This window comes from Brassica napus, chromosome A7, assembly GCF_020379485.1.
Source record: "Brassica napus cultivar Da-Ae chromosome A7, Da-Ae, whole genome shotgun sequence".
Classification (NCBI taxonomy): Eukaryota; Viridiplantae; Streptophyta; class Magnoliopsida; order Brassicales; family Brassicaceae; genus Brassica; species Brassica napus.
The window spans coordinates 21,027,415-21,042,125 of NC_063440.1; the positions used below are offsets into that span (position 1 = coordinate 21,027,415).

General features: G+C 34.4%; 2 protein-coding genes across 5 annotated transcripts; one reads left to right on the top strand and one right to left on the bottom strand.

Annotated features, from left to right (window-relative positions):
* Positions 1-1,188: 1,188 nt before the first annotated feature.
* Positions 1,189-14,615, top strand: LOC111213628 (type IV inositol polyphosphate 5-phosphatase 3). Of its 4 annotated transcripts, XM_022715421.2 has the most exons (11): positions 1,189-1,348; positions 9,495-9,538; positions 11,238-11,290; positions 11,378-11,513; positions 11,604-11,714; positions 12,037-12,109; positions 12,313-12,417; positions 12,512-13,373; positions 13,581-13,765; positions 13,848-13,956; positions 14,045-14,615. In XM_022715421.2, the coding sequence occupies exons 2-11, from the start codon at positions 9,529-9,531 to the stop codon at positions 14,387-14,389; spliced, it is 1,989 nt and encodes a 662-aa protein (XP_022571142.2). In that variant the 5' UTR covers positions 1,189-1,348; positions 9,495-9,528; the 3' UTR covers positions 14,390-14,615. The 4 variants fall into 4 exon arrangements, with proteins under 4 accessions (XP_022571142.2, XP_048591800.1, XP_048591799.1 ...); XM_048735843.1 differs by lacking the exon at positions 9,495-9,538 and having other exon boundaries at positions 1,228-1,348; XM_048735842.1 differs by lacking the exons at positions 1,189-1,348; positions 9,495-9,538 and having other exon boundaries at positions 11,038-11,290.
* On the bottom strand, positions 2,970-5,507 carry LOC125576178 (zinc finger BED domain-containing protein RICESLEEPER 2-like). The gene is made up of 3 exons (XM_048735588.1): positions 3,561-5,507; positions 3,143-3,470; positions 2,970-3,046 (listed from the first exon to the last, which is right to left on the bottom strand). Exons 1-3 carry the CDS (start codon positions 5,505-5,507, stop codon positions 2,970-2,972), a joined length of 2,352 nt encoding a protein of 783 aa, XP_048591545.1.
* Positions 14,616-14,711: the final 96 nt, after the last annotated feature.

Sequence of the window (14,711 nt, forward strand, 5' to 3'; positions counted from 1 at the left end):
TAAATGGAGTTTCATTTTTTAATAAATGAACGATTAGTTAAAGTAACACATACAGACAATTGATTAGAAAAACTTCATGATTTCCAATCGTAAATTATTAGTACAAAGATGAAGATGAGATGATACTCGCTCATATGATGATCAAGTTCTGGCCTGACAACAACCCAACATCACGCAAAATAATAACTCAGTTTAATTTACATAATTGTCATGATCATTAAAAATTATACATTGAACTCACCGATCCATTATGATTAATCATCGCTTTGCCACCTATCCGAATTGAATGTTTTAATTAATCAATGAGTCATAGCCAATCATTTAAAAACAACTTTTATATTTCAATGCTCACTGATTTTCAGTTTGTCGAAAATGATCACTGATTAGCATCAGAAAATATTTATTAGTACTCCCTCGTAGTATAATGTTGTTAAATACATTCCTAGATTGAGATCAGTGGTTATAGACAGGACCAAGAGAGTATTTAGTCTGTATTCGATTGAGATTAGTGGTTATAGACAGGACAAAATGGGTATTAAGGTAGGCTTGCATGATGTTAAGTTTTATTTCTAAACGTAATATCATAACAAATACATCACACTCAGATTCGAGTTTTAATTTAGTAGGTACAAATTTAATTATTTTGGACGTTCCATCAGTTTTGACAAATATTTACACTTGTCTCGTCACCCGTGATAGATGCATGTAATAATGATCTACAAAATAAAATAATAACGAGGCGTTATTATCGCTGTACAGATAAGTTAGAAAATGAGATCTGATGTAAGACAAGTCTCTGCTTTTGCCGATCCTTCTCTTCTTATAATATTTTCTTTTTGTTGCAAAATTACGTAAGGAGTTTAGGTTTTGCAGTTTATACTAATCACAGATCATATATACATATGACACGTACGGTAAAGACGACAAAACTTAACAACGGATCAAAAGTGTACTCTGATTTCGAAGTCAAATGACATGTGCCAAGATGTACTAATACAGCTGGGGTTACAGAAACTTATAATGTCGAACCGGTTTACATTGGTTTTTCGTTTCCCTCGCTAGTTTAAGATTAATCTCATGAGGATCGGAGTAGACGTGGCGGAAAGGTGTAAACTGAAAGAAATCTATAATATATAGTACAAAAATGATATAATATGTGCTTGATATACACGGACACAAATATAAATGGAGAAGCAAAAGTAGGGGAAGAAATTAAAAGTTTGTTTCGACCTTCCCAAACGTAAAAAGCTCACTTCACACCTCGAAAAGACCCAAAGAAAAACTAATTTCATCTGCCCTTTTTCTTCTTCTTCTTCGTCTTCAAGCCATTACCTCCTCACAGACCAAGGTACTTTAATCAACTTGGGCAACAAATAAGTGTACTTTGATCTGATGCGTTTTATATTTTAGACTTTCTTTTGTTTATTTACTATTTAGTTGTCAAACAATGTTCTCGTTTGGATAGGTTTAATCTGAACACAAAATTAATTAACAAGAATGATCATGAGAAGAATTGTTCCATTTGACATCCAATTTCTTCTCACACTGTCTTCTCCGTATCCAATAAACATTACCAATCTGGTTATATCTTCATAACTCCCTTTTTTATAAAGAGAAAGTAATTTTAAAATTTCAATACAATTTATTCTTATTTTAAACTCGATAATAATTACAGAATGTATTAATTTTATAAATAATTTTATTTATCTTAAATATTTTTAGTTAAATATGAATAATTAATAAGAACATATATACATTTTAATCATTTTTTACAATCTGTGTAAAAAAAGATAAAGTGATATTCATTGCAAAACAAAAAGAGTAAGTACCGAGCAAACAGAAGATCAGTGAGTTATTGTGTTACTTACCATTAGAGCATGATTAATAAAAGTTCTTAGGAATGGAGTTCTTAGCATAATTTAAAAATTAGTTTTTAATTTTAATAAAAAAAAAGATTAAGAACTGGTTCTTAAATAAATTTTCTTTGTTAAAATTAAAAACCAATTCTTAAATTACGCTAAGAATCACACTCCTAAAAACTTTCATTAATCATAATTTTAGAATATCATTGGTGAAAGGTTCTCAGCAAGGTTTTCACACATATAATAATAAAAAATAATTAGAAAGAAAAAGAAAGACAGATAAATAGTAAAATTGAGGAAAGAGAAGTCTCTTCTCCCAGAGATTAAAAGCTTTTGGCAAAAAACTAGTATTTTGCAAGGTGTCATATTATTACGGATTTTATTTTATAATTAACTAAAACTTAACTATTATGAAAAATTATATTGGTATTTAATGATGAGAAATTTTATTTAAGAGCTTTGTTGTTGCATAGAGTTGTCAAACGGGTTGACCCGCGTCCATATGGACAGACCCGCAGCGGTTCAGTCAGTTCATCAGCCCGTGCGGGTTGGCCCGTGGCGGGTTGCGGCCAGAAATGTCTTGTCCAAGCCCGTCCAGCTTAGTTTACTTTTTTTGCGGGTCGACCCGCGGGTTACCTACAAAAGAAAACGTGTTATGACCTTTGTTCAATGTCTAATAATACTAATACTAATAGGGTCTCTGTTTTGACCTTTGCTCATATCTATCTTGGTTAATTTATAATTGTGCTTTTGTGTTTCCTACGTGAGGTAGGAAAAATTCAAACTCAGAAAAAAACTACACATATTCTCACGTGGACTCAGTCCACCTAACGCACATGCTTATTTCAGAAGACAAAGTCTAAATTTTGTCAACTCGTAAGAAAGAAGCGCACCTGTTTATTCTCCTTATAACATTTGATTTGCAGGTTAAAAAACATGTTAGTTCTCTAAACATAAATCCAATAAATCAACGTAAAGAACATGAAAGCAACAAACTGTAGTAGTTCAAAAGCAACACCAAATAAATTCCAGTGAACAAACTTAAAATTTTAAATGGAAATATGAAAACCAACAAGCTAAACTGAAACACTAATAAAACGATTCTCCTCAAGCGTCATCTTCTTCATCGATAATGGATTCAAAGGATGGTAATGTCTCATCATCAACATATTCTTCATCTTCCTCTACATATTTGAACCAAAATGAGTTAGCTAACTATAATGAAGACCAAGAAGCATTATAGTAGACATAATTAGCTGTTATAATAAAAAAAATATTACCATTTTCGTAAGCTTCAAATCCCTTTAACCAATTTCGACTACATATCAGTGCTTGAACATGTTTTGGTAGCAGACGACTTCTGTATTTGTTCAAAACTCGGGACCCAATGCTGAAAGACGATTCAGAAGCTACGGTTGTGATAGGTATGCTAAGAAGGTCACGCGCCACTAAAGCCAATGCACCAAAACGTTTCGAGTTATCTTTCCAATAGTCCAGGATATCCAAACTCGCAAACACCTTTCCGTCTATAGGTGGTTCTTCGAGGTATATCTCCAGTGGTGATTTTCCACTAACAACAACATTTGCTTTGCAGAATGAAAAGAAGTCCTGAAAATCAAGTATTATATGTTCTTAAGGTGTTGTTTAAATCACTATTTAAGAGAGAGTTAAAAAAATAGGAGTCAAAAGCAAACTCACATCATAATTGCTGAAATTTCCACTTTCTTCATCCCCTGCAACTTGGTCTGGACCAGCTTCATGTGTTTCTGCAGAAGGAGAATTCGATGTTTCCTTCTTCTCATAGGCGCTAAGCAAGGTCTGCAGTTTTTCACGCAAATGTTTCATCTTTCTTTCCAGAGAGTTCTTGTCAACTTTACCAAAACAAAACTCTGCAAGTTTTAGTTTCAGACGTGGATCTAAAACTGTAGCCATAGCAAAGATGTCGCTGACTTCTTCCCAATATTTTTGAAACTTCTCCTTCATCGGTATAACCATTCTTCGGACAACATCATCTCTACTTGTTTCATTCTGTGTCAGCCAGTTTTGAATTCTCCACACTTGCATGAAATACAAGTTGGAAGTAGGATATGTCGATCCTGACATGAGGCGAGTAATCTCATCAAAGGGCTTCAGGAAATCACACATCTCCTTCAATCTTCTCCACTCATCCTCGCTTGGGTGAAACTTGTAACTCCTCTCAATAAGTTTGAGATGACCAAACGCTGCTTGATACTTCAGGGCCATATCAATCATTTTATATGTTGAATTCCATCTTGTGGTAACATCCAAAAGCAACCCAGCCTTCTCTTTATTACGTACAGATTCAACACATTTAGCAAAGAGCAGCTCACGAGATTCAGATGCTTTGACAAACTTGATACTCTCTCTGATCTTATGCAAGGAATTGCCGATTACTTTGAGTCCATCTTGAACAATAAGGTTGAGGATATGCGCAGAACATCTAACATGAAAGAATTCTCCATCACAGACCAAATCATTTTGCAGCACAAGCTGAGATTTCAAGATATCTTGCATAGAATCATTGTTTGTAGCATTGTCAAGTGTGACTGAAAACACTTTTTTATCAATACCCCATTCTTCCAGTTCGTTAAGAATCTTCATAGCTAGCTGAAAACCTGTATGTGGAGGCGGTAGAGCACAAAACGAAAGAATCTTGTTCTTCAATTTCCAGTCTCTGTCTACGTAGTGTGCTGTCAAACACATATAACCTTCATGTGTGATTGCCGTCCACAGATCAGAAGTAAAGCTAATCCTTCCAGGAAGAGTAGCCAATTCTTTTTTCAGAATATCTGTCTCACTCTGATAGAACTTGTAAACATCTTTTGCAGCTGTGTTGCGACTGATAAACTTTACATCTGCATTCAAGTATGTCCAAACAGATCTGACCCTCTCATATTCAACGTATGAAAATGGTAAATCATGCAGAATGATACACTTTGCTACCATCTGACGAAAAACAGTGTGATCATACTTCTTTGCTTGCAGTTTCGCTTCTGCATTGAGCACCATCTGACGAACATCACCAGTCGTAGCCTTAAGATTACACTTCAGTAGATGTCGTCTCATAACATTAGTCCCATTGTTGTGAGAGTCATGTGCGTATTCAATTTTGCAGTGCTTGCATTGTGCTTTTTCAGAGCCATCTTTCTTAGTAACCACTACAAAATCTTGCCACACAGGTGAGTATTGTCTCCTCTGTTTCTGAGCCGGTGACTTTCCGTTATCATGATCACCTGACTCGTCTTCAGAATCAGCAGTCTTTTGTTTCTTCTTTTGCGGTTTCCCTTTGCCACCATGATCACCCTTTCCCTTATGCATCTTTCTCTGTTGCGCCTTAGATGACATCCCTTTGTCATTATCACCCTCAGCCTGAACCTGCTGTTTCTTTCTCTTATTTAGATATCCATCAGCATTGGCAGAAACCCTCTCTTTTACCGGTTCATAATCATCTTCCATGGCATCATCATCTGATTCATCTTCAACATCAATGATTCTCCTTCTACGAGATTGAGATGGCTGAGATCCATCATATCTGGTACGTTCTGCTTCAGCGTTTGCAGCGTCAAGAACTCCCTGTGTCTCAAAATCTATTGACATCAAGTTTGAGAAACCCCCAGAATCCATAGCTCCCTTCTGAATCAGCCTTTGAGATCGCCTTGCAGTCAAAACTCAAGGGCAGTTTTTTGCTTTTAGACTTCAGGAAACGTGGTTAGTGGTTACGTAACTATTAGGTTAAAAAAAAGGCTGCAGACATTTAGGTTTTTAGTTAATTAATGAATTAATGATTCATTAATTTATTAATCATTAGACATTAGTAAATACTAATCAGTCCAACCTCTAGTTACGACAGAACTACAGAAGCTTTCAAGTTTCAAGAGAATCAAGACTAGAAGTATTGAATTCATATTTATAATAGCTAGACATCGTATATAAATTATTACAAAAACTTTACATTCAGAAAAAATTCTTACTAAGAACCAAGCCAAAGCAAACTTATTCTAACATGATCACCAAAATCTATACAAGCCAATAACTAAGAATCATCACTGTGAGTAAAATCAAAGTTGTAACCTGGTACGTGAGGTAGAAGTATGGATGGTTGACCTTAAACAAATGCTCAACAAGCTCACTGACAAGAAGGGCATCACCTATATCCATTTCATTTTTCTAAATAAAACAACCAGATCGTCTCCAGTCTCGGTCAATAAGAGCTGCAGAACCCAAAAAAAAAAGAAAATAAATAAAAGATCTCTAACTCAATAGAAGAAAACAAAGATAATCTTTCACTTTGCAACAGTTTAACTAGCTCCAACCATAACCATAATCAAAATCTTGAACTATTGAACAAAGTTTCAAGAAAGAAAGTGTATGTACCCGAGTAAGTTCTGAAACTGGAGCTACAGTTTTTCTTTTCAATGAATTGCCAACACTCTGTAATCTCATGAAGATGCACAGACTCTATGCAAGAAAATTCTAGACTTTATGAGACATCTCAACTCATAAACCTCACCATCACATTCTCTTCAAAGCTTCTTAATGCCTTCCTGACTATCCTCTGTGTCATATTCAGAGTAGCAGCTCTTGCACCACAAACACCCACAGTTAAGGCAAGAGTAACCATCGCAGGTTATCAAAGTGTTTTGAATAAGAATTGCCCAAATATGAATCGCTTGTATCAGAACTTATTACCTTGATATTGTATTCAGTAACAGAACAACAATAGCAGAATAAAGCTCATCCGGTGGTATTTGTTGAGCAAAAAGTCTGAAAAATAAAAGAAAAAAAATTAATGATCAAGGAAAAATAACTCAAACTTAAGGAATTATTGTCTAAGAAAGATGAACCTGCTATGAGCGAGCGTTGAAGAAGACATAGTCTCCATCGAAGGCTTGACAATTTAAAGCTTGTGAGGGAAGAATAAGGCAGAGGAAACACTAACTCTCTAATCTCTGCAGGAGACGGACGTAATCTCCATCGAAGGCTTGCAATCACTGATCTTATCGAATCTCTTGCATGCAATAGCTCAAACATGAAATCTGTTGAAGGCGATCAAAGTTGGAATCGGTTTGATGCATCTAGTAAGAGAAGACGAAGAACTGACCCATTAATTTGCGGACAACCCGCGAACCCGCTAACCCGTGACGGGTTATGACCCGGCCACCCGCAAACCCGCTTGGGTTAGACCCGCTAAACCCGCAAATTCCTGGACATCAAACGACTTGTCCAAGCCCGCCCCGTGATGGGTTTACATGGGCCGAACCCGCGGGTCACGGGTTGGGCTGACATCTCTTATTATATTCACATGGGCAGATGCTCTTATTATATTCACAAATAATGGTATACCATTATTCAAAAAAATTCTCTACTTGATAGTTTAATATATAGTATTAGTATTTTAATAAAAACTAATTATTTGATTAAAAATTAATATTAAAAAACCACTCACATAACAACATATGATAAAAATGTTTTTAGAGTATTTATAAGCTTGTCTTTTGAGAAATTCCTTTTCTCTATTTTATATTTTTCTGTTGTTGATGAGATATCTATTCTCTATCAATGGAAGAGTTCCTAGGCACTTGTTTGTTCTGTTTAGTTGTCTACACAATATCTAATACTAGAATATAACTTGGTAGATGAGATTTCTGTGTCATCGCTATTTGCTAGCTTTTATGTCATTTAATTCCTAAAGATGTTTTTTCGTCTTTGTCCATTATCATATATAACAAATCTGAAGCCTTTCAATTGTTCATGACATGTTTAAGCGAGTTTATATGTTTCAAAACATCTTTCTTAAGCAGATATGGAGTTAAAACCTTTAAAAATATATATCCAGTTAAATTTTGGAAGTCACTACGAGGACAGTAGCTAATCTTTCATGTCATTTTCAACATGGCTGGGTTCGAGTTCACCGAAAGCTGCGTTTGAAGTGGTATATCCGCTCCCACTAGGACTGAAAAGACAAATATGTCGTGATATTAAAAAAACAATTAAAATATTCATTTTTTATTTTATTTGTGGCGGTATTATGTTTATTAAACTTAAAAAGTCAGTAAAATAAATAAATAAATAAAAATGGTGTTTCTAAAATTTAATTTGGTGCAGATTATATATGTAGGAAATATTCTATAAGAGAACAAAATATATCTAATAAAAAGTCTGAAATTTTAAGTTTTCTTTTTAGGTTGACTTCAGTTTGGTTTGCTGGTTTGAAAAAAAATAAAATAATTGATTAACATAAATTGGTTGGATTGGTTGGCCACTATATAATACATATTACTTTGAATCTAAATTATTTCTACGAGAACTAATCAGTCAGGTAAAATATTACTTTTTCATATATAGACTATAGATTTTTATTATGATATTATTATTTACATTATTTTTCTTTCCTCTTTTCCACTCCTTTATTTTCCTCTTTTTCTGAATTTAATTATACTCTTTCAGTTTTCTCTTTTTTTATTCTGTTTATACTACATCTGTTCTTTAAAAATAGATATTTTGATATTTTTACATATTAGAAAAAACACATTAGTTATGCATCGTTTTTTGAAATTATCAAATTCCAATACTTTTTAAATAATAATCTTTCAATAAATTCAATTAATATTATTGAAATTTGCAATTTTTGTATAAAAAACATAAATAAATTATTTTTGTGAAACAAATAGTTTTTAAAAAAATTATCTTAATGAAACAAAAGGAGTATTTGACTACAAATACCTATCAGATATATATAAATAAAGTTTTATATCTGACCACAAATACCTATCGGATATACAATTAAAAATTAATATGAACAGAAATAGCCAAATGTCTGCCCTAAAAGTTGGCTGTCGACCAATATTGTCTATATCGTGGATGTGTGGTCAGGACTGCTGTGATCCCAAAGGGACCAAACATGCTTTCGTTTTCTCATTATCTGTTTATCTCCATTTTCTCATCTGTTTTTCCTTATCTTCTTTTTTTAGACTCTTTTAATTCCTTCGTTGTTTATTTCAGCTGATCATCCTCGTCGATAGGATTTTGAATGCACATAGTTTAGAATATATACATATATATATATATTGTTTATTTCTGGCTTTATTCTGGGTTTCAACAAACAAAACAAACAAAAAAAAACAGTTTCGGTGGCAATTTTTGGGGGTTTTAAATTAATATAAACTTGGATTACAAGTAAATCACTATAACACAGTTTCGAATGTCACCGGCCATAAAAAACAAGAAAGAAAGACAATTAATATATATCAATAACAACTTCATTTTGTTTTAGAAAAAAATCACCGATTATGAAGTGAATCAAGCATGGAGCTTCATGTGACTTGTCTTTGAATCAAAGGCATATCACATGAATCTCCATACTTTATTCAGTTCATCATCGGTGATGTTTTCTAAAACAAAATGAAATTTTATGTGGCTTGCACCCTTATATCTCCAAGACTCTAACAATTAGGCATGTGATATTTTTGGACGTCTGTAATCTGGTTTCAACAAATCATATCATCATTCGAACCACTTTTATGGTGGTACAGAAGACATTCAGGAAATTTTGTGCACCCAGTTATAAAAATGTATTACTGATTTTTCTCTTTTAACTTCATTTTATCTCAGCTGACGGTGATACAATCAGGATACTACTAGCTAGATGCTAAAAGGTGACTTCCCCTCCTTAGTTTGTTTTTTACCCATTGAAGACATTGATCTATTTCCACATATAAAGTCATTATTCTATATAGCAGTATAATATTTTTTTTTTTTTGAGAAAAGGCTTAACAATATAATTTTTTAACATTGAGTTAACGATTTTTAGAATTTATGACAAAAAATATCAATCAATTTAAGTATTTGTAGAAAATATATTAATTTTTGTGTCTGCAATTTATTTTGGTGGGATGCAAATTGGATGTCTTATATAATTTTTAAAAGTACACTGTAATTCATTTCATGACACAAATAATTTTACAAATACTTCAATATTCGACTGAACCTAATTTTTATATAATATATATTGGTCAAATATTACCAAACGGTACATCTTTAGAAACATTACGACCTCCAAATACAGTAAAACATGCCTAGAATAACAAATTTATATATACACGTCAAAAAAATGAAATATTTCTGGATTCAAATATCACTAAAGTTATGAGTGAATAACAATTTTTAAAATTTAATATATTAAGTTTGAAAAAATATGTAAAAGCAAAAAGAAAAATGATGTTGATGTATCGAAATTTGGATGGATCGACCTAATATCTTTACAAAATTAATTGAAAAACAAACTTATGGCCTCAAATTATACAGAAATATATCAAGTATTATAAATTTATAACCGTTCATATCCTATTTATTTACCACAAAGGTTGATGCAACAGTACAAGTGTACAACACACTGGTTGAATCGGAGACTAACTCTAGTTAAAGGTAGGTGGACCCAAAGGATTAGAACTCTGTGTATGCTGCTTTCTGTGGTCCGTGTATGTCGTGGGTCCCATACCGCACCTCACGACCCGAACACCTTATCCACAACCGGGCTCTAACCGGAAATCGAGACCCGATCTCCTATAGATTGCTTTTTTTTTGTTCACCCCATCGACTAATTTGGCGGCGCCATGTACTTTGCGTTTCATGTCTCATTTTTCTGGTATTCCAGAATTAATCTTTGCTTTTCGTGACTTACCACGTCAATATTGTGATTTGTGAGGATAAGCGGTGTATTATTAGTTATAGAAACAGTTGAGTTACGGTCCAAAAGTTAAAGTCCAACTGGGACCACTCAGGTTAAAAAGTAGATCCAATGGGAGCTGTAAGACCAAAGTCCCTACCAATATGTACCGCGTGTGCATATTCATACAGTACTAATTCATTTTATATTTGTAAACTTACTTTTAATTGGTTGATGAAAAATACATTCATACAAAATCTATGAATAGCCATAAATAAAGTAACAATTTGATATACTCTGGGCCAATTTTTGAAAGGTTCACCTTATAAGTTTAGCTAGAGACAATTATTCAAGTTACTACTATATCGTAATTTTAATCTTATATAGTGTGGGCCTTTTTCTATAAGTGACTCGTGACACTAATAGTGATTTTAGTAATAAATTACCTATTACTTAGGGAAAAAAATATATTTATGTCATTATCAATTTTATTAACCTTACATAAATGTAGAAGAAAATTGCATAAAATGAAATAAAAAAACGAGGACGGACTCACGCGTCTCGAACTCTCTTATGGATTTTATGGTCTGACACGAAAAGAAAAAATAAAGATTTACAAATGTGTCAGCACTTTCCTTTATTTATTAAAGAATATCACTTTTGTGAAAATTCAATTTTGATGTCTTCAGTTGCTGAACCTGCCGGGATGATGAGGAAGAGCTTCCGTCGTCAGAAATCTCAGGTAATATTTGTTGTGTGTCCTTACAGATCACGATGTCTTAAATAAAAATGATTGGTTCTAAACAAAAATGTTGTATGATTTACACAGAGATTATGGGCGAAGGTTGTTATGAGGAAGTGGTTGAACATAAGTGCTAGAGATCTTGAGTATGGTGCTGATACTGAAGACGAATCCGAAAACGAGGACGTTGTAGAGGAAAACCAAGACTCTAGCTCCGACGAAGGTTCTTGTTTCTTCTTTCTCTCTCTCTCTCCAGAATCATTCATCAGTTCTTCTTTTCCGTTTATCTAAGCCGTTTAAACCGGTTTAACAGATAATGAAGAATCGAGCACGCGAAGGAGAGGATCTACTCAATCGTGGGTTAGTGAGATCTCGGAGGATCCTATAACCGTCGCTGAAGCAGCCGCGGAGTTTACTAGCAATGGTAATGCCGAATTGCATAGGTTGTTTATGAGATTCACTGTGCTGTGGTTTCTAAGTTTTTCAGTTCATTCTCTTTGCTGGAATTCAGAAATTTTATTAAAAATAAAAACCATATTAAAATATTGGTGGTCTGGTGGTATTTTAGTAGTTCGGATTCAAACTATCTTTGATACTTAATTCTTTAAATTAAGAAAAAAAAAACTGACTTCAGATACTTAGGAGATTATAGACTTAAGATCCAAGATTCCTATGTAGTTAACAAAATTAAACTGGAGAAACAATTTTTTTTTGGATATATTTTAAACTATTTTTGATGAAATCAGATGCTCCGTTGAAGTTAAGGAGAAGGAATTCAGAAACATTGAGGGCACAGTACATTAACAACAAAGAAATAAGGTATAACATTTGATGTTTATTTTTTTTTTAAACATTTGATGTTTTTTTTTTTAAAACATTTCATGTTTCTTTCGCTTTTTTTTTTATATATATATTAATTTTGATCGTAGTCGTACTATATAGATTCCGAAGTTTGTTGGGTGATAACTGATAAGGAGACCTACCATGTCGGAATTATAATAGCGAAAACTTGTCGTGTGCAGAGTATGTGTTGGTACGTGGAACGTAGGAGGAGTATCACCACCTTCTGATCTTGACATCGATGACTGGATCGACATTAATCATTCTGCTGATATCTACGTTCTTGGGTAAACCAAAAATAAAAATATTATTTATTTTTCCTCAACGACATAGACAAAACTAACTCTGTTCAATATGTTCATGTTCTTGTTTTGTCTGAAGTTTGCAAGAGGTTGTACCTTTGAATGCTGGAAACATACTTGGAGCTGAAGATAACCGGCCCGTTGCGAAATGGGAAGAAGTGATCAGAGAAGCATTGAACCGAGTCCGACCGAAAAACTCTGGGGTTAAGAGTTACAGTGATCCACCAACTCCGGGGATATTCAAACCATTTGACGAAACACACGATGTTATAGAGGAAGAGGTAGATTACGAGAGCGATAGCGACGCTGGCGTCGAGATTCACCCCATCAACGAGGAAGAAGAAGAAAGCCTCGGGGAGCTAAAGCATGACGGTGGAGTTGTAGGTGAAGTCAACACTCTCGTTGATCCTAACTCCGGTGTGCCGGTTGTTGAGATTAAAAGACAGTTCTCTTCTCCTAAGAAGCTAGACAGACAAATCTGTTTACGTGTTGATAGCTTTGACAAGAGGAAGAAGGATGAGGATTCCCCTGGAACCGGTATGAAAACGCTAAACCGGATGTTAAGTGGGAAAGAAAGGATCGGTTTAAGCTGGCCTGAGCCTCCTTTGAGCATGTTAGGACCTTCTTGCGTTCTAGATAGACAGCCTTCCATGAAGTCAACAGCGTCCTTAAAAACAACAAAGTCTTTCAAGGCTTACAATTCGTTTAAGTATGTAGCCGGAAGCAACATTGGGGTTGCGCCGGAGGTATTGGCTCTAGCGTCCATGGACCTGACGTCGCTGATGGAGAGGAAACGAAGACCGGCTTATGTGAGGCTAGTGAGTAAACAAATGGTTGGGATTCTTTTAACCATTTGGGTTAAACGAAGCATGCGGAAACACATTCAAAACGTACGAGTCTCTACCGTTGGAGTTGGCATCATGGGTTATATTGGTAACAAGGTATATAAAGATTATATATTTCAAGAATTTTATTTTAATTTATAGCTGATCAGTCAGCCTGGTAGGAACGTAATTAGTGCTACAGTGTGTGGACATTTCTCCGGAGACCATCCACTGCCTGACCCGAGTCAGAAATGATTTCTAACTCATTAATTTTTATGTTATATTGTTTCAGAATCGTTTTATAAAGTGATATGTGGTATGCAGGGAGCTGTGTCTGTGAGTATGTCGATATACCAGACGTTCTTCTGTTTCATATGCACTCATTTGACGGCAGGAGAAAGAGAAGTTGATCAGATCAAGAGGAACGCTGATGTTCACGAGATACATAAAAGAACAGTGTTTCACTCTGTCTCAGCTCTTGGACTTCCCAAGCTTATATATGATCACGAGTCTGTCATTTTGTACTCTCTTCTAGTTACTTTTTACTAGTTTTTATTTCTACAAATTAACTCTCTTTTGACATCTTTGCAGAAGAATAATCTGGTTAGGAGATCTTAACTATCGGCTTAATCTATCGTATGAGAAAACCAAAGACCTTATTTCCAAGAAAGACTGGTCTAAGTTACTTGAATATGATCAGGTAAGCTTAACTATTGATCTTTCATAAAGGTTAAGCTCAACTTTACTTATTTTGTTTTCTTTCCTAAGAATGAATATTTATATTGCAGCTGGTAAAAGAATACAAGAAAGGTCGAGCGTTTGACGGATGGTCAGAAGGAACTCTACAATTTGCACCGACCTACAAGTACCAAGCGCATTTGGATGAGTACACCGGGAGCGATGGAAAAGCAACGAGGAGAACACCAGCTTGGTGTGACAGAATATTATCTTACGGCAAAGGAATGAGGCTGGTTCAATACCGGCGTACCGAAAATAAATTCTCAGATCATCGTCCGGTTGTAGCAATATACATGGCTGAAGTCGAGGTGTTTTCCGCGAGGAAGCTTCAGCGAGCTTTGACATTTACAGATGCAGAGATTGAAGACGAGGGACTTGTGGCCGTAGTCGTTTAAGAGAATAAGAAGAAAAGAAGAGATTAAGATTTGATGCTTATTGTTTGTTTGATCTTGCATATGAAGTATTGGCGAAAGAGACATTCTCTTTCTACGGATAGTTTTAATCTTATGTCGTTACTGATGCATCACACTGGAAAACGTTCCTAGTGTTATACTTCTATCTTGAAATTAGTCATTCGCATTCGTGTCTTTTCTGAATAAGAATCGATAGAGTTCGATAATTCTTTGGAACTGTTATTACTTTAGAATCTGCTTCGAGATAGTTTCCGCGAACTAGTTTTTGACTTTGAGTTTCAGCTTATCCAACTCTAATTGTTGT

What these genes read in the sequence shown, in the direction of transcription:
- LOC111213628 (XM_048735842.1), top strand. Translation starts at nt 11,168, where the DNA reads ATGTGTCAGCACTTTCCTTTATTTATTAAAGAATATCACTTTTGTGAA. An exon ending in GCTGATATCTACGTTCTTGG is followed by an intron (nt 12,418 to 12,511) that starts GTAAACCAAAAA and finishes TTTTGTCTGAAG; the next exon opens with TTTGCAAGAGGTTGTACCTT. An exon ending in AGTTACTTGAATATGATCAG is followed by an intron (nt 13,957 to 14,044) that starts GTAAGCTTAACT and finishes TTTATATTGCAG; the next exon opens with CTGGTAAAAGAATACAAGAA.
- LOC125576178 (XM_048735588.1), bottom strand. Translation starts at nt 5,507, where the DNA reads ATGGATTCTGGGGGTTTCTCAAACTTGATGTCAATAGATTTTGAGACA. An exon ending in GAAATTTCAGCAATTATGAT is followed by an intron (nt 3,471 to 3,560) that starts GTGAGTTTGCTT and finishes CTTGATTTTCAG; the next exon opens with GACTTCTTTTCATTCTGCAA. An exon ending in ATTTGAAGCTTACGAAAATG is followed by an intron (nt 3,047 to 3,142) that starts GTAATATTTTTT and finishes TCAAATATGTAG; the next exon opens with AGGAAGATGAAGAATATGTT.